This window comes from Pelobates fuscus, chromosome 7 (genome assembly GCF_036172605.1).
Source record: "Pelobates fuscus isolate aPelFus1 chromosome 7, aPelFus1.pri, whole genome shotgun sequence".
Lineage (NCBI taxonomy): Eukaryota > Metazoa > Chordata > Amphibia > Anura > Pelobatidae > Pelobates > Pelobates fuscus.
The window spans coordinates 97924205-97950565 of NC_086323.1; the positions used below are offsets into that span (position 1 = coordinate 97924205).

Sequence of the window (26361 nt, forward strand, 5' to 3'; positions counted from 1 at the left end):
CAGGAAAACCGCTTTGTTTTCCTGACACTATAGTGATCCTTTAAGCTTTCTCTCATTGGGATAGTGCACGAAAAGTGCTGCCCTGTAATAGTAAAAAAAAAAAAATAATGCACTGGTGGAGGGGAATCAGTGAACTAATAAAGATATTGCTGATAAGATACTACTTTGATTGATTATTTAATTTCGCTCCCGGGAAGAAAAAAAATGAAAAAGAGCAAGAACATATTCATTAAATATTTTTTTTTAATTATAAAAAAAAAAGGATCTGAAAACCAATCTATTTAATATCTATATCCAACCTATTACAAATATTTAAGAGGCACTGTGACCATTTGGAAGCATTACTGAATTTTCCAAGTTCCCACCTGTAACATCGCCGCTGGTAGTCCAGTGGGCAAGGGGGACAGGTAAAGGTGAGCTTAATTGCCTAAACCTGTCCCCTGCGGATGCTGCCATCTTGCGTGGTCCTCCTAGTCCCTACTTTGTCCTTTTATATCTCTTGACTGGAATGAATATTTCAATGAAATTCCAACAAATGGAAAAAAATAAATATCCAGGCACACCTGAGGTTTATTCTAAAAGGCCGTCTTTATTTGAAACAAGGAAGTGGAGACGTTTCAGCTCCTCTCTGAGCCTTTATCAATTCTACTCCAACACAGTCATAATGAGTATTCCATAAAGATTCTGTCTTTATGAAATACTCATTTTTTTAGGGGAGGGCTGTGACAGTGCTGCTTTAAATACATTTTTAAAGCCTCCAGCAGTTTTGGTGTTAACGTCTCAAGATACCCAGGGCAGGCATTGGCTTATCTTATTGTTAGATAGTACAACTGATTGCGATATCAATTGCTAAAGCTTTAATATAAGAAAAAAATAAATCTAATAAATTAATTCAGAATTTAGGACAAAATAGCTGAACTAGAAAAATTCTAAGTCAATTCTATTTTTAATTATTCAGTCAGTGTTTACATTTTAAATTTGCTACAATTAACATTTTAGTAAATAACCCTGAAAGATTTTTTTCCCCCAAAACATCTGATTCAACAGTGTAATCTCCATAAAAGAGACTGTTTCCCTTTAAATGGCCGTTTGGTCCCTCAGGCTGGTTGCTAAGGGAACATGAAACCTATGGAGCACAGCAAGCGGAAGTTGTGTCTCAGCTACAGACTGGGAAATCCATCAGCCAATCAGGAAGCGGGAAAGAAACCCGTCTTCCAATGAGCTTGTTGGTGTGGGCGGGACTTCCTGCGGCCTTGGTAACCGCATGGTAACGCGCCTGGAAGCCCCGAATTCCCGCTCACGTTTACAAGACTCACCCAGGGCCTCGGGGAGCCGTCAGTTAGTCCGAGCCGATAGCTCACAGCCAGCCCCGCTTTAGTCTCTCCTCTCGCAGAAGGAGATCCGGCGCCATGAAGATCGAGGAGGTGAAGAGCACCACGAAGACCCAGCGCATCGCTACCCACAGCCACGTGAAGGGCCTGGGACTGGATGAGAGCGGGCTGGCGAAGCAGGCGGCCGCTGGGCTGGTGGGCCAGGAGAACGCCCGGGAGGTGAGGGAGGGAGGGAGAGGGTGTACAAACCATAGAAACCAATAACTGTGACATGTCAGTATATTCAGCCCAGAAACGAGTGCAAGCTCTTCGGGACACACTGGTGGTGCTCCCCTGGAGCATGTGTTGTGTTATAGTTACTGAAACACCCATCGCTGTATCGTGATTGATGGTCAGTGCATGAAACGTGCAATAAAAACAAAGAAAACAATTACTTGCGCAATATCCCAAATCCCTGTGCACATTTAATAAACCTCCAGTCAATTAAAATGTTCATAGGAATCTGGGATAGTGAGCAACGGACGCTTTTTGGTTTTTAGTTTATGTATTGGTGCAGATGCGTACTATAGTCATTGCTGCTGCCCAGGAGTAGTGGGAGTTTGAGTTGTTGTTATTATTATGTTAATATTTATATGACTCCAACAAATTCTGCAGCGCTTTACAATGGGTGGTCGAACAAACATGTAGTTGTAACCAGACAAGTTGGACACACCGGAACAGAGGGGTTGAGGGCCCTGCTCAATGAGCTTACATGCTAGTGGGAGTGGGGTAAATTGACACAAAAGGTAAGGATAGTATTAGACTAATGACAGTTGCAAGAAAGGAATCAGTCGGGAACTATTAACAGTTTAATTGATACGCTTTTATGAAGAAGTCGGGTTTTTAACGATTTTTTTGAAGGAGTGTAGACTGGGTGAGCATCTAACGGAGGAGGGAAGTGAGTTCCACAGGAACAGTGCAGCCCCGAGAATGTGCTCGATCAGGGGTAGGCAACCTACGGCACTAGTGCCATGCACGGCACTCGAGGTGTCTTTGCACGGCACTCAAGGCTGCTAGACCCAAACAGGCTCTGGCCTATCAGGAGTCCCAGTAAAACTTCATATATCTGCTAATCCGAAAAGGTGGTGAAGGACAATTCTCAATTTATGCATTGCAGCACGTAGAGGTAGTGATCTCAGATTACTTCCTCCCAGCACTTGTGAATAGGAAGCCACTCTGTAGTAGAGCAGCTCGCAGTTGCTGTTGCAGCTCCTGTCCTTGACATGTACCTGGCCAGCCTAGTCCCCACTGGAACCCAGGGAAGCCACCCACACTGCTAGATATACACAGAAATGCAGAATAACCCTCCCTTCATACAAATAATACGGACAGCCCACACACAAACATACACACAATCCGCACAAATGAAACACCACTAACAATCCACATACATGCACACAACCCCACATGCAATACCCCAAACAGCCCCCACACACTACCAAACACACACTTTGACATATCCATCCACACACAATTCCACAAGCAGCACCCATACACAGCTTACATTCATATGTATCATACACAATACCATAAACTACTCATGAACATAAACAATATAATAGCTTGTATACGCAGGGCCTTCTTTAACGCGGGGCAAACCGGGCAGCTGCACCGTGAGCCCTGCTGGCCTCAACTATTTCTAACCCTCTGGCTGGTAATCTGCACACTAAGGAGGCCCACCGGGTGGCCCATGCACAAAGGACCACCCGCTGGGCTTCTGTCAGCAGGGACCCGGTCACACGCTGAGGTGCTTTAACAGCGTGAGCGGGCCCCTTGCTTTTCGGCAGCAGGCAGTGACGGCCACGCATCACTTCCTCCCACAAAGAGAGGAGCGCGCAGGAAAGAAGAGTAGGCAGATTGGAGGGGGGCTGGCCAAGAGCTCTAGACCCCAACTCCCTACGCCTTCAGCCACCAGCAGGAAAGGTAGGAAACTGGAGGGTGAGTTTTAAAGTGTGTGTGTGTCTGTGTGTCCAATCACGCCAACACCACATACAAACATATTCCACAAAAACACACAAAAACTGCTTAGTGCTAAAAACAGACCTGCAAACATGAGTAAATGGTCGAGCCCCAGCTGTCAATGCTATTCTGGAGTTGCACGACAGATGGGGATCTACCTTTTAATCACCCGTGCAACAGGGAGACCGCCAAGAATTCTTGCACCTCTCTACTTTAGGTCCGCCACTGTGTTAAAGTGGAGGACGTGATTGCATGCCTGGGAAGGGGGGACAGGGTCCAGGGGGCCCTAAGCAAATGCTTTGCCCAGGGTCCAGTCATTATTAAAGACAGCCCTGCATATATACGCACAAATACAACGATACAAAGAAATTACAGTAAAAATAACAAGCAGAATACGTCGGCATACACACCTCGATTTATAAAAAAAATAGAACCGGCACGCTACGGGACATCACAATCCTATATCGGCACAGTGCTGCTAAAAGGTTGCCTACCCCTGTGCTAGATACTGCATTGAAGCACATTTTAATGTACTTTCAAGTTGGAGAGAGAAGTGATGTGTCTGTTGAAACATGGTGAGACATATGTTTATAGCAACAATTGGCACTGGCACAAACTTGTTACAGTAGTGAGTTCAGTTCTGGAATTTAAAAGGCTTTTATAATCAACCTAACAACGAAAGCTTGATATAATGCTTATGAGTTGCCTATGGTTCCCCTGGTGTTTTTTAAATATAAATTATTACAATCTTTAGATTTAAAATGAGGCTGTACCTAGTGCGGAGGAGAAATTCATTGGTGCTGGGGTTGGGTTAACCCAGCACACCTAGCTATTCACTCATCCAAGTTGGACAAAAATGACGCAGTTACGTAAGGTTCTAAAGCAAGGGTAGGCAATCTTTTGCACTGCAGATGTTGTGAACTACATTTCCCATAATGTTCTTTCAGCCATAATGCTGTCAAAGCATCATTGGAGATGTAGTCCACAAGGTCTAGAGTGCCGAAGGTTGCCTAAAACTGTACTGAAGAGAGTTTGTACCCCCCAAAAAAAGCATAAACTCGCCTTCAAGCATTCACCAAATTCTCACTGCAGCCGTAAAACATGACATTTGGCTTCCAAGACATTGCTCTTCTGCACTTCAAGGGGAGGGATGTCACAGAAGCAGGACTGAAGCAGTGCTTAGGGTACTCAGAAAAGGTTTTTTTTAAAAAAAAAAAACTTTATTTTCACACCCGATTCCAGCATCAATTTCCCTAACTGCTGGGTCGGCGATCCACCTCCGCATTAGGCCCTCCCCATAAGAAAGCATTGCTTCAGTGCTTTCCTATGGGGATTCAACTGATGCCTGATGTCCTCATGCAGAGGGGAGAGGTGAAAGCTCCTAAGCGGTGTGCATCAGCTGATCGCTTTTAGCCAGTGACTTGAGCCCTGCACCACCAGGCTTAGCTGAAATTGGGATGTAGTGGATTATAAGACTATTTACAATGGTGGGTAGGGGGCAGAACACTCTTGGTATCATAACCAATGCAGCCTTAAACCTATATGTACCTGAAGTTGTGTACCTTTTCCTTCAACATAGCTATCACATGCAGATTTGCATGTATTGCTCATAATGAGATGTTCTTGTGGTGCACATATGACACAATGGCACTTTCTAAGAATAAGCATTTGCTGTTTTGTAGAAAAATATGACCTCTCTTCATATTTAAACTTCGTTTCCTCCGCAATGCATGCTGGGCCTTGTGACCGGCCATGTTTGGAATTTTGGGAATTCACAGATATATTTGCAGCTAACCAGAACCTGACACATTCTGAAACCATGTCATATATAGATCACATAGAAAAATCTACCTGCCATCCATATGTTTATGAGCTGAGAGATTCTCATGAAATGTAATCCAAACCATGGAGGTTTAGCCAACATTATTTAAAAAAAAAAAAAATCTGCTCTCTTCCATAATTGGCAGTATTTTTTGATTGGTTTTCATTTGATGTGCCTTTTGATCTTCCAGTCCTATATGTTAGGGTACTGGCAATGAAGCAGTACTAAATTTGGAAGTCCCTCAAACATTGGAAACATTGGCAGTGGTGCAGTACACATTTGGAATGTCCTCTGACAAGCTCCATTCTTATGGACTTCAGTGCAGTTAATTGAAGGCAGCAGGAATTTGTTGTGAACCGCAAAAAGGAATGTTTAAGCAAAAGCAAATGATCAAAGGTGTATGAATACTATTCATTAGTACGCTTAGTTCAGCTCTTTCCTCCTCAAACGGTATAATACAGGGTCAATCAAGGTGTAATCAGTTTGATTGCATTTGGCCATAGTAAGCAGACAGGTGCTTGAGAATTTTCCAGAATCCACATTTTGTGTCAACCAACTTTAAGATCAATGACATTCAAGATATTTTTCATTTTATTTTTTGCTTGTGTACTCTGAATACTGCACACTACATATTTTAGTGGGGTCAATAAACTGTCACGAGAAATGTGTTGATTCTTCTTTAAAGGAGATCTGCCAATGATTTCTATTACTTTATTTGCTTGTCCACTCTGTCTGTGGGGTATGGAAAAAGCTAGCTTAACATTAGAAAAACATTTATTTTTGGCATTGGTGTTTCTTACTGTGTTTGCAGTTGTGTTGACTTTAGTCAAGTTCAGTGCTTCGGGGACAGAAGCATTGGACGTGACTTCTTCATCAGGCTTTGTGTGAAGATCTTGAAAATAAAAGGTGTTCAATGGGGAAAAATAAATCTGACAGCAACTCAAGTGTTTTTAGGTAAAAAAAACAAACCTTTCTGAATATTAAAATCAGTCCTCAACCTTCACCAGATTGCATAAATATTTAATATTACTCGATTTCATTAAGTGACATTTAAAACATCCTTATTACGTTTCTTTTTGAAATTGTATAATATGTAAATATGTGCTGGGGGCTGGTTGTACCCACAGAATACGTGACTTAGGCAGCCAAGAACTCCGTGCTCCCAATGTCAATTCTGTGCATAAAATATGTCAGCGCACACTACACACTAGCGGCAGACGTGATTTTCTTCTTGCATGCTGAGCATCTACAAGGGGAAGATTGCAATCATCTACCTCCTTTGCACCCAAAATCACTTCCTACAGTCTCCCGCCATTGCCCTCAGAATAAAAATATTTCAAACCAGGCCTCATTCCCCTCGCTGGCCTGGAGCGCGCTCCTGCTCTTTGAGCTGGAGAAACTGATTAATCCGTCGGCAAACGGCCCCTGTGAGATGTGGGTGGGGGGTGTGATAATCCGTGTTGGGAGCTTTGTCTGGCGCTGGATTTCAGGGAAGTAACATTTTTATTTTAGAGCTTTGGATTGGGGGACCTTCTCCATAGTGCCCCTTAGGCCATTTTACACCGGAAAGGTCCCCCCTTACCTCCAGTTCTGATACCTTTCCACCTTGTTTGGTGGCTGTCACCCTTGCTGCCCTGTTGTGTGTTTGGACCCCACCTCCACTATACTGTAAGCTCGTTTGTGCAGGGCCCTCATCTACCTATTGTTCCTTCGTCACTGTTAAATTGTCTCATTTATTATAAAAAAATATTGTAAAGCGATGCGGAGTTGGCGCTAAATAAATAACAATAATAATAAGGGTTGGAGTAATCCTTTAATGGGATACTATATACAGTTGAATATTTTTTGTTGTGGTGTCTATATTATGTCTCTGCAGGCATTTCATGTTTACATGTCTCCATAGGGACACTTCCAGTGGCAGTCACTCAGAGAGCCTCTAGAGGTGTTTCTTGGGTCAGTACTTGATAGAGTGCAGCACTGACGTTCAGCTTCTCCACGCATAGTGCAGAGATGCTGAACATTCCTCATAGAGATGCATTGATTCAATGCATCTCTGTAAAGAGATGCTGATGGGCCAGGGGGGCTTACATGTTTTTTTTAAAAGGACACTATAGTCACCAGAGCAACTACAGCTTAATGTAGTTGTTCTGGTAAGTATAATAGCTCCCTTCAGGCATTTTCATGTAAACACTGCCTTTTCAGGGACACCTCCAAGTGGCAACTCCTCAGGTGGCCACTGGAGGGGCTTTCTGGCTCAGGGCTGCACAGTAAGCAGCTCTGCCATTCAGCGTCCCCACACTCTGCGTGGAAACGCTGAATTTTTCTCATAGAGATGCATTGATCTCTATGAGGAGGTCCTTATTGGCCAAAATGCATTTGGCCCCACCCCATGACATTTTAGCCAATCCAATGCTTTCCTTATGGGAAAGCATTGGATTGGCTAAAAATTGGCCAGTTTGATGTCACAAAGGGGGCGGAGCCCGCGCCGGCAGACCCATGCAGCGCTGGAAATAAGGTGAGTTTTTTTAAATCTTTTATAAGGGAGCTAAAGGGGGGCAAGCCACCTAAACGGTGGGTTTAGCACTATAGGGTCAGGGATACATGTTTTTGTTCCTGACCCTATAGTGATCCTTTAACACTTGTATTCTTGACTCTATAGTGTTCTTTTAATCAATCATCATATCTTAAAATATACCCAATTTAAATTGCATGTTATAGCCTGATGAAGAATGGTTTCAAACCTGTTCATACAGAAACATAAGGTGACAGTTATGTTAAAAGCTACAATGTATAACTATCTAAACACATTTCCTTTGATAGTGAGAACCAAGCAATAAATAAGGTGCAAAGAAGCAAATTATATATAAGTATTTGTTTAATATTGACCTATCTCTTAAACCAAACACCGCAATTGCTCATTAGACAGCCCATGATCAATAAAATAATGCAGTGTCATTCTGGTATAAGGGATGCAAAAGATTTTTTTTCTCTCCTCCTGTTTTTAACATTTCACCCAGATGTGTACAGCGCTACGGGATTTGCTGGCTATATATATATATATTACCCCATGCCGACCACACTTTTTGTATGTAATCAGGAGAGCCAGGAAATCTATTTTGGCATTTGTGTTCTGTCAATTGGTCTTTTAATGAGTAAAGCCATCTTCACTATTTGTCGATATTATTTTGTATGTTGCTTACATGTTGTCAAATATCCTAATTTTAGAATTGTAAAGCGCTGTGAAATATGTTGGTGTTTATAGAAATGGTAATAATTAAAACGGAAAGAGAAAATAAATTTATAAGAGCGCACAGAATGTTCTACACATTTACATACATTTTACATGGTCATATATGAGCAACCTGACCTCTGCTATAAATAAAGCTGCTTTTCCCAATTTCAAAGAATAATTTCTTTAGAGTCCCTGTGGGCACCGTTATAACTTCATTGATATGAAGTTGTAATGGTGCCAGGATGTCTTATGTCTTACCCATGACTTACCTTTAGGAGTTAAACTAATCACAAATGGTTTAACCCCAAAGTCTCTACTTCAGTACTGGATCGCTGTGCCTCCCCTTGCATCCAACATCAATTTGCTGGAAAACTTGTAAAAGGAAGCTAGGAGAGCTGCAGGCGGGGGCGACATGAATTGGCTTAGAGCATTCAGCTGGTGCTCTTAGCCAGTTAGTGACTCCCCATTCAAAAAAATGGCTTGAGGAGCTACCGATCTAAGCCAATCAGCAGCACCCCAGCCTGCGCCATGACCATGGCTTGTGTTTTTTTTTTTGGGGGGGGGGGGGGGTTAATGCTTTTTGGACGGTAAGCCAGTGTCTGAGACCTCCTGGCACTATTACAACTTTATATCAATGAACGTTTGATATAACGTTAAATTGAAAATAAAAAGATAATTGAAAACAAAACTGGTTCTGCTAACCCTCCTTAAAGGCATTATCCTGGTATATATGGTATTCTTTTGGCATAATAGCCATATTGCAGCATCTAGTTTACTACAATTTCCCTCCTTTTTCTAAATAAATTGTGAGCCCTTTAGTACAGTGAATATTTTTTTTTTTTTTTTGTCCCAACCCATATATGATTGATGTAAAGCCTCTGTTTTTACTGTTTCAATCTGTTGGATTTGCTCAGTATTTTCCCATTTAAATTGCAGGCATGTGGCGTAATAGTGGAGCTAATTAAAAGCAAGAAAATGGCTGGGAGAGCTGTGCTTCTGGCAGGACCTCCTGGAACTGGCAAGGTATCTTATTTTTCAACATGTTTTTCACCTGCATCCTATTTAGCCATGGTTAATGCAAAGCATGAAACTTGGAATTTTAATTTATTTATTTTGGGGAGGAGAGAGAGAGAGAGACCAACAGTAATTCACAGTAATGCCCCCTTGTGTTAAAATATTTATAACTCTGAAAATCCCATTACATAGAAATCTGAACCCTCTGACTTTTGAGTGTGTTTTAGCTTTTTCAAAATGTATGTCCGTTAGGATAATGTTCTCACTGACCCGGCTTTAATCTGAAATTTTACCTATCTACCGTGTGGTTGGCCCTATAAGGATTTGTTTAATTTAACATGCGTGCAATGGTGAGGTTCCTTGCACTTGCTAGATTCGGGTGTGGAAGCTGGTACTTCCCAAAACAGTCTCTTCTCTCTGGCCGTAACTAGGTATAGGTCAGGAAAGATACAGGGAAGCAGCGACTCTGGGTGTCCTCAAATTCATATAGTGTGAGTCAATATGGAAAATATGAAGACAGAAAACAGAATATAGTATAATATATTCTATAGGTGAGGTAAAATAAGAGAAATGCCACTTACAATTGTTCAGCTCCAGGTATGTGCCTGGGTGGTATGATCCCCGCATGTGAATGTCGCTCAGCTTGGTTCCTTGTAGATGATAGGTCAGGGTCAAGGGCAAGTTGAAATGTTGAGCATTTACGGGCATTTTCCCTCCAAATTGCAGTTTTACAGATATTCATCAACTACATAAAATGAGAATAAAACCAGAAAATAGTGCTCTGTTTTGTTGGTGTAAATGCATAATAAAAGGAGGTATACTCACATAAGGAGAGAAAAAAATTAGGTTTTTGCTTAATCCTGTGTGTCGTAGGTGGTTTACTCCCGACCAAGCAGGTAAAAAGTGTAGCTCCTCCGGATAAAATCTTCAGGGATATAGTCAGAAAAGTCCAGGTACGGTAAAACTAGTTTTTATTTAAAATAAAAATAAAACCAATTGCCTAAAACACTGACGCGTTTCACCCAATGGGAGTTTCCCCAAAAATAGTCCTTTTGGTCATTAGTATTTTTGTCATTTGTTTTAAATAAAACTAGTTTCTTACTTTTCCTGTACCTTCCTGATTTTATCCGGAGGAGCCACACTTTTTACCTGCTTGGTTGGTTGTAAACCACCTATGCTACACAGGATTGAGCAAAAACCTCTTGCATGCCTGGTGCTCCTTTTAAAGGGACACTCTAAGCACCAAAACCACTCTGCCAGAGAAGGAGCAATGGCAGCACAGAGACCAGCACGCCAAGGGTTAAGGGAACGAAGTAAAGTGTTGTTTTTTTTTTTTTAACTGTGGGAGCCTACAGTAGGTAGGCGAACACTAACTTTCAAAATGCAGATTTGTATTTCTAACTTTAGTGTTCCTTTAATGTTGATGTTTTTTTAGCCTACTCCATATTCTCTATTAACAGTGAGGGAGGATAACTAACATAATATATTTTACACTAAAGGGATATGGACAGTACAGCACTTCATAGTAGAATACATACAATGCATAATAAAAAAATAAATAAATAAAATTCCACTTCAAGAAGAACTTTAATCAGTGTGCTTTCTTAAGTTATAGCTGACTGTTTTTATTTACATTGCATGTAATGTAAACATTAACTTTAAACTTATTTTGGTATTTTATTTTTTCTGCTAAAATGTTGTCCTTTTCCAGGAAACATTTGTGCTCTAAAATATATTTGCTTTGTTTTTCACAATTATAGACTGCACTGGCTCTTGCAATTGCTCAGGAATTAGGTAGCAAAGTCCCTTTCTGTCCCATGGTTGGTAGCGAAGTCTATTCCACTGAAATCAAGAAAACAGAAGTTTTGATGGAGAATTTCCGCAGAGCCATTGGTAAGTGTAGAAACATTTTCATTTAATATTACTTGAAAGAGTAGTTTGATTTTAAACTTTGTTTTGTTTTTTTCCTCTCTTCCATCATGACACTTGGTTATCGTCTATTGGCATACATTGATTCCCTCCTCTTTCAATAGAGTGTGCGTGAAATGAAACTGCCAACACCGCTTTAATGCATTTTATTGCTTTTATTTTAGATAATTTTTGTTGAAATGTTCATAGCCATCCCTCGCAGTGGAGGTTAACTTCCAGCACTTTGCTGTTAAAGTATAGGATGCATAATATTCACACAACTGTTGTACATGCAATAGGGCAGAAATAGCGAAGTGATTTATAGGCATGCCCGCCTGTGCTCTGCAATGTCATACATACTACTATCTCTGTACACACATCAACATCCCCAGTCTACCCCCCCATGCCCATCGCCTCCTCACTTCCACTCCGGCTCCAATCCATCTGTCGTCCCATTCCTGGTGTCCCTATCATAAAATGTTGTGTGAAGGAACTACGAGCTGTCTCTTGTTGTCTGTGGTATTGGCTGGATTGCAGCTGCAGCACTTGTTCGGGGCTCCTTTTGGGTCATTCCCCTGATCGTTAGCTTTAGTAGGTGTTCAAATGTCCCTATTTGTGATCTGACCCTCCAGGAGGGGGCTGTACAGCACAATTCTGGAAGTTGTAGTAAAAGTTCTGTTTTTCCTCCCCGTGTCCTTCCTAACCCATGCGTGTCAAATCATGCATAGTTAGGAACTCAAGCAGTTTACAGCACTGTGTTGACTCTCAGGATCCTGCTAGTAAACACAGAAAATGGTGATGTGACGCTGAAGGGAAGTGAGTACTAAGTAGCCAGCCAATGACAAGATAGACAAAGGACATGGTGCTTGGCTATAGCTCCAACCTTTGTCTACCTTCAGGTTGCCCACGAGGAGATATAACACATTATCAAAGTGAATCTATATTCTTGAAAATAACACCCATCCATTTGCATTTAAAAAATAAATTAAAAAAATTAAAGACCCACTCCACTGGCCAAATACATAAAGAATAAAGCTCACTGTTTAGCATATATGTCCCTAATGGAAACATACATGCATTTAAGTATGCACATTTTCATTGAGTGATCTAAAAACAGCTTGCAAACGCTTCTAATCTCCTGTCTGCAGCCTTTAAAATCCCTCGCCTTCTAAACAATCTCTGCTCAGGGAGAAGTCTTTGCAAGGCAGGTGCCTTAAACTACTATGAAGTAACAAGACTGGTTGTCTGACAGTCAGTGGGTATAACAAATTTAATTTATAAAAGTGCGAATTTCTATTGAAATCTGCACTTATGTCAATGGAATAGTAGACACACTTTAGGAAGATGGAGTGCTTTGGGGGTCTGGAGTGTCCATTTAAAGGGACACTCCAGGCATCCAGACCACTTCTGCCCATTGGAGTAGTCCAGGTGCCAACTCCCACTACCCTTAACCCTGCAACTGTAAGTATTGCAGTTTTCATAGGCTGCAATATTTACCTCCGGGTTTATAGCACACATTTTGTGTGCTATAGCGTTGCTGGACGTCCTCACGCTATGTGAAGACCTCCAGCGTCGCTGAAATCCCCATAGGAAAGCATTGAAAGCATTTTCAATGCTTTCCTATGGGGAGGTCTAATGCGCGTGGGAGTGCTGCCTTATGAGACTTTAGTCGTTCCTCTGGTTTCTGCATAAATCATTGGAGATGTAGCAAATTTATTTATCTCTTCCATGCATGAGAGAGGGCATCTCATACATGAGTGCTCCTTTAACATTTTTCAAAACTACTGTACAGTTTGTGAAGAGAAAAATCTGTACAATTGACTAATTTTCCTCTAAAGAATATTAAACATTGTAACTGATTTTATTACCGACTTTACATGAAAAGTATATATCAAAATCCAGAGACAACAATTGGGCTGTGTATTGAATCCTGGCAGTGCATCATTTAAAAACCCAAAATTAAATGGACTGTGACAGAGGCGGTGTGTCAATACAGCGATCGAAGAGGATCACCAAAGTGTCTTTATTGAAATAGCCAGCAATGGTCTTCTAAAACCCTGCGTCCGCCATCCAGACAAATCTTCTTTTTTAATCCCAGAGTCCAATAAAGCTTGACCCTTTATTGATTTTTCTACAAAGAAAGGGACCAGTCTGCATTATGTAGTGTTTAAATTCCTGTCAAGTCAGTGGAAGGGGAGGGGTGGGGAAACTCTTGTAGTAGAAATGAAAAGAGAGCAGTCTACAATATTTCCTCAATGTGATGAAGTTGCCTGTCAGGGATTTGGAAATTTGAACCAACAGATGAAACTCGTGTCCTCTGTGTTGTCACTCGCAGAGATAAGACTCAGAGTGAAATCATCACTGAGAACCGCTTCTATTGTTACCCCGAACATTCTCTAAATGTCAGCACAAGGAAAGGTTCTAAACAAATATTAGATTTAGTGAAAGACTGGGGGATTCTTTAGTGGAATTTCGAATTTTGTGCAAGGAATGGGATTAAAAGTAAGCACTCCTAATAGGATTCCTTCGTTCTCTCTAAGTGAAAATCATAATCTACCAAATTGAACCCCTGCAGAATCCATAGCACCTTTTAATTGCAGACAAAGCAAGAGTTTTGTGATATGGTAAGGCATGGCTTTTACAAACATTGTATGAGGGCCTTTTTTGTTTGTTTTTCCCCACCATTTGACATGTTAATAGTGTGTAAGATACATAGTTACATTTTCAAGTATGCAAAGGAATAAAAAGGATATTTTTAAATATATAAAATCAACATTTGCCAAATATCACTTCATTGATAAACCTTTTATTTTTTTTTCGTAATAACGTTTAGTTGTTTCCTAGTCATGTGATAGTTTACGGTTTATATTTTGAATGGGTTCTCAAATTTATGGATTGCTTGTCATTATTTTAATCCCCACCCTCTACCCCTCCCCCCCTAATTTCTGCATTGTGATGCATTTTCACTCTTTATTCTTTCTCCCAGTTTGCATGCTCACTCTTTATTCATCCCGATTATTGCTCCATATGCTCTCTTTTATGACTGCCCATTAATGTTCATTTTCGCTATTGGAGAATTTTACCTAATCTGATCTAACGCTGCATCGTGTACTCTCCCAACAGATTGCCCTGGAGGTTGCATAATAAAAAGGGAAAGCAAAATGGGCACTTGTGCTATTTCAGCAATGTTGGGTGGGAGGAAAAGGGGTGGGGGTCACAAAGGAAAATGTCTTTTAATGTTGAACAAATCAAAATTTTTCTACTTCATGCATGGATTATTCTTTTTAGCTGAATTTGAAGTTATTTTTCTCCTCCGCAAGGGCAACAGAAAATTGTTTCTGCCAATGATTTAAGCTGCTTTCATGTACTAGTAATAAATTGTGTATTGGAGGCCAGCCCGTGATCTTATTTAGACTCAAATTTTACAGCAGTCGTAATTCAGAGGGCTTGCTGTTGCTTACTTGTTCTCCCATTTGTCTAAACACTTTGAATAAGTTCACACTTGGATTGCAACATAAAATAACCATGCAAACTCCAAAAGGACTGGTCCAGTTTACAGTACAGAAATGTTAGTGATGACCTGTAACTAATACTAATTCATGTGCATAACATGTCTTGACATAGTTGTAGTGTGGGGGGCATACGTGAATTTTAATATACAGATGGCATGTAAATTAACCCATTGGGGTTTGTTAAACTGTGTATTGTGTTGGACATTGACAACATAATTGCAGATATTGCATTTAAAATGGCCAAATTGGAATAAGCTAACTGCTATGCAGGACTGGTGCTTTGGTACAAGCACAGCCCATTTAAGTTGGTGTATATTGCATTTGAGGGTTATGGGAGGATTTTTGTTTTTACTAATCGAAGCACACTACAATGTGAAAATGTCCCTATTGCTTTTAGACTTGTGCACAAATCCCTTTCAGTTGCTTTGAACAAATGAAATGCCTGTCAATCTATGGACAAATGAATTGATTTATTTGAGGCGGGTTATAGATTAACAGGCATTTGATTTGTTCAACGCAGCCTAAAGTATATAAGTGTGCTAGGTGGTGTGTCTTGAAGTTTGGAAGTAGTGAAGAATGGTTTATGGAGATTAAAAGAAATAAGCTTTTAAATGTAAGCATCTAAATGTTGGTACACATATACTTAGGATTACCAAACAGGTGGTACTTTCTGGATGCAAATCCCACTATGCATATGGGTTAAGAAATGGAGAACCTGACTTACTTCTAGTGTACTCGTTGTGCAAAACATTTAGAAAACCGTTTGAGCTACACATTACTCTTGCGGCTAGAAAATGTCTAAATTAAATTAGGGATCGACCAATATATTTTTTTTAGAGCCGATACCGTTATTCTGTGAACTTTCAGGCCGATAGCCGATATAATTTGCCGATATTCTGTACATTTACCATTTTGGAAAATAAAAACAATTTCTAAAGGTAAATGCACAAAATATAAATGCCACGTGTAGTGGATGCTGTGTGTTTAGACAGGGGAGCTGTGTGTGTTTGTGTAGTGTGTGTGTAGTGGATGCAGTGTGTGTTTGTGTAGTGGATGCAGTGTGTATTTGTCTAGTGTGTGTGTGTTTGTATAGTGAATGTAGTGTGTTTAATGCAGAGTGTGTGTTTGTATAGTGTGTTTGTGGAGTGTGCATTTTTTATTTCACTTATTTTTTTTTATTTTTATATTAATTTGTAATTTTTTTATATATATTTAATTATTATTATTGATTTTTCGTTGTCCCCCCTCCCTGCTTGTTGCCTGGCCAGGGAGGGGGGGATATAGCAGTCCCTGGTGGTCCAGTGGCATTGGCTGAGCTGGGGGCGGGTAGCAATCGTTTACTCACTTCCCTGCAGCTCCCCAGTGTAACTCTCGCGGCCAGCGTGCCGCGCGGAGCGTTGCCATGGTAACCCATGGCAACGCTCTGACGGCCGCGGGTCTCGCAAGATTTACACTGGGGAGCTGCAGGAGCTGCTGGGAGGTGAGTAAACGCTTGCTACCCACCCCCCCAGGACCGCCAGGCTTGTAATGAGCCTGGCGGTCCTAGGAGGTATTATCGGCAATATCGGTATCTCTATTGGCCGATACCGATATTGCCGAAAATACCGAATATCGGCCGATTATATCGGTAAAACCGATAATCGGTCGATCCCTAAATTATATTTATCTAAAACTTTTCATACGCTTTTACAATTATTAAATGAACATTCAGGCAGCTACTATAAAGTTGGTTGCTCAAACAGATGCAATACATTTTCTCCTCATTCTGCTTGGAAACAAGAGAACTCTACCAGGGTTATTTACCAAAGTGAGAATTCACCTTTTAGCTCAAACTAGCCAAAGTAGAACAAGTTTTTAAGTCCACCATGCTTTCAGTTCAGCTACTCTGGCCTTAAATTTGAATTCTCACGTAGCAAACACATTAACGCTATTCTGGTGCTACAAATACAATGTGTTAAGTTTTCCCTATGTTGATTTGCCCTCAGGTCTCCGAATACGCGAAACTAAAGAGGTTTATGAAGGTGAGGTGACGGAATTAACACCTTGTGAAACAGAAAATCCAATGGGCGGATACGGCAAGACCATCAGTCATGTTATTATTGGCTTAAAAACTGCAAAAGGAACCAAACAACTTAAGGTAGGTTCAAAATATATCCAATATAAGGTTTTCAAACCTGTTATTTTGGCCTAAACATTGCAATTTTTGTTTCTCCTGTACACTATTAATCCCTTGAGTAACACCTTGGAAATGCACAATCGCTTTTCAGATTCCTTTTTATTCCCAAAGTTAGTAGACTTGATGTTACTTTCATTGGCATTCCCTGCGTTGCCTTTATATTACTATTTTTTGATTTGTGGAACACAAATCATAATGCAGATTTTATTCTAGATTTGGTAGTTTGGGTTTGCTTTTGAGTTTATTTTATTTTTTATAAAAAAAATTGTATTTTGCTAGAATATATTGTTGTTGTTGAAGGATGGATTTTTATCCATACAGCTATTATTGTTCTTTTCTTAAATGTAGTAGCAGTGATCTACATAATTCAGGTCCCATTGCCTTCTGCAAAAATATCTGAATTTGTTTCTGTACTATTACATGTATAACTTAACGTTTTATACGTTTATAATACTAAATAGATCAGAGTGTTTTGGATCTTTTTACATGCTTGGTCGAAGAGCAAGCTCATTTGTTTTTGCAAGTTATTTTAACTTTAATAATAAACCAATTTTTTTAGTTCCTAACGATAACAATTATACTAACCTTAAAAGAAAAAAACAAACAAATCAGAATTATCAATAAGCTGCAGGAAATGCCAATGGTCTGAAATCTCAAATTGATCTCCCTTTATTCCCACTGATTTGTATTGTTTTACAGCTGGATCCCAGCATCTATGAGAGCCTGCAAAAAGAACGTGTGGAAGTTGGTGATGTTATTTACATTGAAGCAAACAGTGGAGCAGTGAAGGTAAAGAAGTGCAAAAGGAATAATGTGCTATATTGGCCCGATTGAAGTTTCTTATCTTGCAACCTCAAATCTCCACACATTTTGTAGTGAATACCTCTCATTTATGCTGTGGTGTTTTTTTTTCATAGACTTTCAACTGTGTCCTTCATTAGGGGTTGGCATCCCTCATAATGCAGACTACATCTCCCATAATGCTCTTACAGCCATAGTGCTGTCAATGCATCAAGGGAGAGGTAGTCTACAATACATCATCTGTTGTGCCGAAGACTGGGTTCCCTGTTTTTTATATATATATATATATTTTTTTTTTTTTTTTTTTTTTTTTTAATCCTGTAGTGTTTGATGTGACTTTACAAACCATAATATGACCTTTACCTGAAGGTTCCAGAACAGTCATTCACTCCTTTCCCCCAGAGATATGTGCACAGATGAAGCCTTAGTAATTTGGAGCACTAAAATGGATGGCATTTATTTTATTTTTTTTTTAAGTTGATTTTGAGACATTGCTTTTTGACATATGTATTCTGTTTATCAGAGCTGAACTTTGGTGATAGTTATATATTATTTTTTTTTATAATTTATTTTTAAGACTTTGTTACATGAGGTTTTTTATTTTCATATTACATGGTGATATGGAGACACTTTGAAAGGTTCTTTTCACAACTGTCAGAGAGGCTATGATCTGTAAGCAAGTTTGCTTTTTTTATACCTGTTGTCTGCAGCTTGTCAAGCATTTGGCAGTCATACTAACAGTGCACCTGTTACTTATATCTCCTCCCTCTCTCTTCCACCACACAGAGGCAGGGACGATGCGATACCTATGCTACAGAATTCGACCTTGAAGCTGAGGAGTATGTCCCTTTGCCGAAGGGAGATGTTCACAAGAAGAAAGAAGTGATTCAGGATGTCACACTGCACGACCTGGATGTTGCCAATGCAAGGCCGCAGGTAGCAACACAGACCACATAATGGATTGTATGGGAAAAGTCTGTTAACAGTATAGTATTCTGGTATACAGAGTGCTGCATGTTATTTATTTTTATTTTTTTACCCACTATACAAGTCAAGCTTGTTTATTTGTTTGATTTGCACTTGTCAAACATAGTCATGATATACAGTAGACGATCACTGTCCACCATGTATAACAAAAACGAAAAGCAAATTAAAATAAGTGATACGTCACAAGTGTAACATTAAAACCATGATACAATACAGTATCTCCGTCAGAGTAGATTGTGGCATAATGTTGTACACAGGAGACATAAAGGTATCTTGTCAGTATTATTAATAAATGTCAGTAAATAACTGAAGACGCTATAGGTAAGTAACATTGTGAATGTGAACTAAAGCAGTGTAACAAGATTTCCAAATTATATCCAGAATACAAAGACGTAAGACCAAGTAGGAAAGGGTTTGTCTAGAATCATAAATTACACATCTGGGTGAATTTACTCATTGGCAAACTTGGATAAGTCAGATGAGGTCGGGATGCGTCTCACTCAATATCTATACCGTGGCTCACACCTATGTACCGGCATTGGCTAGGTAGGGTGCATAAGCCCAATTTTTGACTACTGGTTTACATATCAAAACATAGGATGGGTGCTTTATCAGATCTCCACATAGTGGCAATAGTGTGCATACCAGATATTCTCCAGTAAGAGTAGATTTAGATAAGTTCTGTGAACGCAGAAGGAGTATGCATAGTGGGGTAAAAGGGAATGGTTCCCCTGTTATAGGCACTTTCTGAGTCAATGCCGTCCCAGATAGGGGCAAACAAATCACATGAGCAGCAGTACTTATTTTTAATTATTTTATACCTGGGACGATGGATATGATCTGTTTATGTAATGACAATGAGCTTTTATTTGTTATTAGATGGCATGGGAGATTATAATTTTTTTTTGGGGGGGGGGGGTTACTTGAATTCGCCCAGAAAGTCTTTCTTATGAGCAATGTTTTGGTCATTCTGTGCACACCATGTCCTTATTTTCTACTCATGCATGTTTTATTTAAACATCTAGGGAGGACAAGACATCCTTTCTATGATGGGACAACTGATGAAGCCAAAGAAAACTGAAATTACAGGTGTGTACCACATTATGTTATTGCCGTTTGAAAAATTATGGAATATGGAGAGATGGGAGAGAGAGGTTCCTCTTGCAGGCACACTGCCTGCAAGATTAGAAGCGAATTACACCTCTTGCCAGTGTGCAGTGATGATAAATGTTTGCACAAAATTAAACTGGGTACCCCAGAAAAGCATTTCAGGCAGCTTGGGTCATGTGTTTGTTGTGTAACTAGCCCCACACTGCACATACAGATTCCTTGATCCATGATCACTTCAAAAAGCAGATGTGATTATGTAGAGTGGAGTAACCCTTTTACCATGTTCCTATCTGAAGTTGATATTTCCAACCATAGCTTTTGTGAGCCAATATGTAAATTTGGAAACCATTATTATTGATGAGGTTTATGCCGGTGGCAATCGAAAACATAGGAACTCTGAGATTGGGCAAAAGCTTAGAGAAACTCTGTAGCTTGCCCTTCGGTAAATCCCCACTCAGGTCTCAAACTAGTGCCATTACAGAATGTACTTATACAATTTGTATATCAGACTAATCCCACCCATAAGTGCAGTCAATATCCAAAATGCAGATGGCAAGTTATGAGCTAGACAATTCTTAAGTTCATGAATTCTGTTTGTAACTTTTCTCCTTCATATTTTAGACAAACTGAGAGGGGAGATCAATAAAGTAGTGAACAAGTACATTGACCAAGGGATCGCAGAACTGGTACCCGGTGTGCTATTCATAGATGAGGTGCACATGCTGGACATTGAATGTTTTACCTATTTGCACCGGGCACTGGAGTCCTCCCTCGCTCCTATTGTCATCTTTGCTACAAACCGTGGAAATTGTCTCATCAGGTACAGTGTTCAGGATCTCGAATATTTACATTGCTGGCAAATTATATGCCAAATGAGGAAACTTCTAGTTTGGTCTAAATTTGCAATTCCCTTTTCACTTTGTCACAATTTCCAACATGGTGAATAAACCACTTTGTCTTTTTATTTATTAGAACATTAGTTTGTGGTTGCAGGTTATTAGACCATTTTTATCTCTGAGCGTCAACTTGTTTATAAGTATTCTCCCCTATTTGAATGTGCTTGCTTTTCCACTAAATGGCAATATGAATTCATAATGAAAAATACTTATTGAAACTTTTTTTTTTTTTTTTTTTTTTTTTTAAATAGCTGCGACCAATTACATTATCATTACTGTTGTGGCATGTTGTAGTGGTTATGTTGCCAGGAGGCCCCCGGTAATGTTGACAGTAAACTGTCCAAACTATTTAAAAACCTTTTTGACCTTTATCCGGGTCCCACATTGTTTCGTGTCTAAGCTAATATACTAAAGTGTAGGTTTATACTTCCACATTATCATATCCACTCAAACCAAGTATAAACATTATTCATTGATTGAGAGTGTAGCCAGTGACTCTGTGCCAAATGATCATGGTGCTTGGAGTGCCCCTTTATTTATTGCAGGTAAAGAACATGTGTTTGAGCCCTTCTTAAAGGCAGAAAGTGAGATCTTCTAGTTTAATATGACAAATGTGTTGCCTCATGAATTATGGAATATATTTCAGCAATTGTACATAGCTGGGGTCTCCCCTGCAGGTTTATACTTATTTAAAGTCAAGCATTGTTGATTCCTGCTCGTGGATTTAATGCCATCTGGTGGGAATTGGCTGGTACAGCTTTAAAATGTGTGCGTATTACTGTTTAGCTGTAGTTGTATATGCTTTGGGCAGAAGCATTTACAATTATTATCATTATTATTATTATTGCCATTTATATAGCGCCAACAGATTCCGTAACGCTTTACAATATTATGAGAGGGAATTTAACTATAAATAGGACAATTACAAAAAACTTACAGGAACGATAGGTTGGAGAGGACCCTGCAAGTACATTATTATGTATTTAGCAGAGGATTGTCGTGTGTAGCCAATTTGTTGAATACAATTTTTTGTGAACTCCGTTATTCAGTATTCCGCTATACACCTTTAAATTCTCTGTTTGTATTATAGAGGCACAGAAGATGTACTGTCACCACACGGAATTCCCCTGGATCTTCTAGACCGAGTCATGATTATACGGACCATGCTCTACACTCCATTAGAAATGAAGCAGGTAAGCATGGTGCAAATTAAAAAAAATAAAAAAATGATACCATGTTTTGTTTTGTAACATTAGACCTTTAGCATTCTTCTTTGCATGCATGATAAGAGATATAATTATATTCAATAAAGTGAAGGCATGTGAAGCATTGTCATAACATTTTGCCCTATAGGACAAAAACATTTTTCAGGCACTCCCATTCACCGGTTTAGCAGATTTCTAAAGAGTGGTCAGTCTACACAAGCGGTGCTGAAAAGTTATAAATCTCAAAAGGCTGGGGCTCTCTGTTCTACACATATTTATCATATATGCAAAATTGCTTGTGTAGTGCAATCATTCTGCTGATACTTGTTCGGCAGCAATGTTCACACTCTGTGTTTTTATATAATGCCGATTCTGTATGTCAGGGCTCAAAATTAGACGTATTATGTTGCTAGATAAGCCTTAAAGGGGCACTATAGTAAACAGAACCACTATAACTTAATGTAGTGGTTCTGGCTTCTATAGCATGTTCCTGCAGTATTAGCACGGTACACTGCTTCTTCAGAGAAAGGTCTGTGTTTTCATTGCTGCTTAGGAACCCCTCTAGTTGCAGTTATGCTTTGCATTGAGATGCTGAACGTTCCCCATATAGATTTATTGATTCAGTGCGTGTCTATGAGGAGTTTTTGATTGGCACAGCACAGCGTTTTGCTGCGCATGCGCAATAGCCTCCCATTGCTTTCCTATGTGAAAGCAATCAATTTGCAGAAATCATAAAATCTCAGCCATGGAGCCAGGGCCAGCTGTGGTGTATCCAGCACAGGATGGGAAAAAAGGTACATTTTACCCTTTGATCTCCAAGGAGAGGGAGAGCTGAGCTCCTAAATATTGATTCCTACACTATAGTGTTAAATCACTCCCCAGTGCTGCCATGTCTTATGACTGCTTGCTGGAGCTGTCAGACAATCCTGTGTGTACTACTATGCACAGCAAAAATAAAGGGTAAAAAAATGATTCACCAGTGCAATACATAGCATGCTCACAATGGGTGAATTTCTACTCACCAGAGCTGTTTTTAAAGGCGAGTAGGCATTTTGTGGCCTACGGTGTGTGATTTTTGGATGTTTCAGCTTTTTGGGGGTTAACCCATTACTTGCCAATAAGAATGTTCTTTGATTCCTGCAAGTCGTGCTCTGTGAAAGGGGTTGATGTGCTGTTTTTTTAGAATAGCTGCATCTGTCGTTTTCACATAGTCAACGCTAGTCCAGGGTTTAATCTAAGCGGGCGCATCCTTATCTTGTTTACAGAACTGCCAGTGTGAAAAATACCTGTATTATATGAGACTTGCTATCTCAGCAGTACAATAGACAACATCGTTATCCCAACTTCTCCTTATCACTCAGTACGGAGCACTAGCTTCAAGGAGAGTTTAACGCCCTCCCTCGTTTAGCATACTCCCCAACATTCTGAGGCTCTTTCCATATAATTAACAGTGGGAGCCTGTTGCACATGGCTTCATAAGGTGAAGACTGGTGCCAAACATTTCACTATTAACTGGATAGTTCAGAGATTTAGTCGTGGGAGAATGTGCCATGTACTGATGGTGTACTAAAGCATTTGACAGTTTATAAAGTTCTGTTCAGATAGCTGTAGAACATGCGCACAACCTCCCAATCTGTGGGTAAAGTTTGATCCTTCCAAAGCTGTTTATAGGCTGTGCTGGGATATGCATTAAATTCTAAATTTCCAACAAATGTGGCTTGTTTGCTGTATTACTTAGTTTGGATTATTCATGGTCTAAAATGAAAAATTGCTATAGTAATCATCATCAAAATTTATTTTATTAATTTCCATTCTTTAATTTTAAAATCAATTTTAACAAATCCTAGTAACTGGCTCCATTAGTGTTTCTGGGTTATTTTTCTTTTTTAATTTGGTATTCTGGCTGAAGTCTGTAACTAGTATTTGCTGTGTGCATTGCGTTTCATAAATGGTCCCACAAAACTACTCACTCCAATGCTCTGCAAATAACTTGAATACTAGTACTTCACTGGACTAGCATTTAAATATTAAACGGTGAATTAGTTAATTAATTTGTTCACTGATCCCATTATAAAATGAGATTTACTGCCATTTTAACACCCATGGTGTGTGTATCATTAACACATTAAAATAGGATCTTAATTGTTACCACTTGTCAGTGTACTTTTTACCAGACTAACATCTGAATTGTGTTCATGAAAATGTGGAGTACAGCAACGATCATCCAATTGTTGTACAATTTAGATTCTGCACTTACAGTGGTACCTTAGGAGTGCAGTTTGTCAAGATGTAGGTGTTCTCCATTTATTTAGCAGACACATTGCCCGTTACCTATTAAATAAATGGGGTGACGGCTAACTAATTTCTCTTGTATCAGCAATCAGCGATATGTCTCTAGAGTGAAAGGGTTAACAGTGCCATTTCCAAAATTGCTGCAATGAGAACACAGGTATTTCACTGAGGACTCTTTAATTTTGTTTCTAGATCATAAAGATCCGAGCACAGACTGAGGGGATAAACATTAGTGAAGAAGCCTTGAATCATCTTGGAGACGTGGGCACCAAGACAACGTTAAGGTAAGTGATGAGCATGGCGGCTTGTCAGTCTTCCCATCCCAGCCAGGCCTTTTAACATTACCACCGTCTGAGAAACTCCTCAGGCAGATGGATGGTAGGTGTCGGGTTTGTGAACAGCTCAGGTGCATTAGGCTGAGATAATCCTTGATATTACTGTCTGGATGTGCTGATCTAAACAGTAGGCACCCCCCCCCCCCCCCCCCAGTACAGTCGTGCAATTTAGAAGCTGGATGTTGTCACACCCCCTCTCCATATTTAAGTGCTACTTTAATATATATAATTATTTTTCATACTCCACATTCTTCAAAGAGAAATTTTTGAAGACGACAATAGTCATTTCTAAAACTATCCTAGTTGGTTGCCATCTATTTATATAGTGCCTAAACTAAGAAAATACTACTTCTATGAGCTCTACTTATTAACTACCATATTGATAATAGGACTTTACATTTCGTATTGGAATTATCTTATCTATAAAGTATTTCAAAGTCTGTAATCTGAGAACTGCGTCCCACCATGTCTTGTGGGGAGACAAATAAAAAAGTTGTGGGATTCCTGCTTGGCATTATGGAAGCATACAGATGGGCCAACAGCATAAGCTAGGAAACAGACTCCATGTGTGTTTACCATTAGTCTAGTCATTTCCTAATTATTATTATTAATAATATCATCATCATTAGTACAGGGGTAGGTAACCTTCGACTGGAGTGCCAAAGCTTGTCTTCCCCTGCATTAGTACGTTTAGGTTACATAGTTTGATGTAAACCTTGCTATCCACTTTTAGTATTTATAAGCGTTACAGCAGTCTCATTTGGTTTCCACCTGAAGGTTTTTTATTTTTTATCTCAATTTGCCTTGGCAGATACTCGGTGCAGCTGCTAACGCCAGCCAATCTTCTCGCTAAAATCAACGGCAAAGACGGCATAGAAAAGGAGCACGTGGAAGAAATCGGTGAGCTGTTTTACGACGCCAAATCATCTGCTAAAATCCTTGCTGAGCAGCAAGAAAAGTACATGAAATGAAGAATAAGGTGGGACCTCTTGACCAGAGCCAGAGGTGGCTTATAATCTCAGAGACTGGTTTGCCGAATCGGTGGAATATACCGTGTTCATATCATCATTGTAGTGAGATTTATGGGGGCTGAAGACTTTGACTCATGACTGAAGCAGTTCATGTACCACCTGTTCGGATTGCGATAAAGTGGACTTTAATATTATGTTTTTCTTAAAATGAAATGTAAATTAAATATAAAAAAAAAAATGAACGTGTGGTGTTTTCTCTCTCACTCTATTCATGTGTGCATGTAAGACTTGTTGATGGTAATTGACAATAGTTCTGGGGCACATTCTTTCTAAACACTTCATATTTACATCCTTGTCCATTAGTTGCATTTCGTAGCATGTGCCTTTTGATTTACTTTTGCAGTAACAATACTATAATCTGTAAAGTGACAGTTACTCAAACCTTCATTACAGTAAATGCAGTTGCAGCATTCACTGGTGTGAGGAGTGCAGCAAAGGCAAGTATACACACGTGATTGGACGGCAATATTACTCAAAGATGCTTAGGCATCTACTTGAAATGTGTACTTTAATTTGCAGCAAGCTTATTTGTATAGCCATTGGTAAGTAATTTTTAATATATGAGGATTTCACTTTTATGGATAGGTTAAAGTTACTCCAAGCATCATGACCACTACAGCCCTTCACACAATGAGAAGGTGGGATGTTTTGTCATCCCCAATGACAAGCACTCCCCTCTCTCAAAGTGAGCCTGTAGGGTAGACCATGCAC

At 39.7% G+C, this 26361-nt stretch overlaps 1 protein-coding gene across 1 annotated transcript; it reads left to right on the forward strand.

The window, feature by feature from the left end:
* The first annotated feature begins 1223 nt into the window (after positions 1–1223).
* RUVBL1 (RuvB like AAA ATPase 1) lies at positions 1224–25799 on the forward strand. The gene is made up of 11 exons (XM_063427383.1): positions 1224–1550; positions 9320–9406; positions 11158–11290; positions 16803–16954; positions 17693–17782; positions 18581–18730; positions 19807–19870; positions 20513–20711; positions 21878–21980; positions 24477–24568; positions 25431–25799. Exons 1-11 carry the CDS (start codon positions 1410–1412, stop codon positions 25588–25590), a joined length of 1371 nt encoding a protein of 456 aa, XP_063283453.1. The 5' UTR covers positions 1224–1409; the 3' UTR covers positions 25591–25799.
* The last annotated feature ends 562 nt before the right edge of the window (positions 25800–26361 follow it).

What these genes read in the sequence shown, in the direction of transcription:
- RUVBL1 (XM_063427383.1), top strand. Translation starts at nt 1,410, where the DNA reads ATGAAGATCGAGGAGGTGAAGAGCACCACGAAGACCCAGCGCATCGCT. An exon ending in TTGCCAATGCAAGGCCGCAG is followed by an intron (nt 18,731 to 19,806) that starts GTAGCAACACAG and finishes TTAAACATCTAG; the next exon opens with GGAGGACAAGACATCCTTTC. An exon ending in AAAGAAAACTGAAATTACAG is followed by an intron (nt 19,871 to 20,512) that starts GTGTGTACCACA and finishes TTCATATTTTAG; the next exon opens with ACAAACTGAGAGGGGAGATC.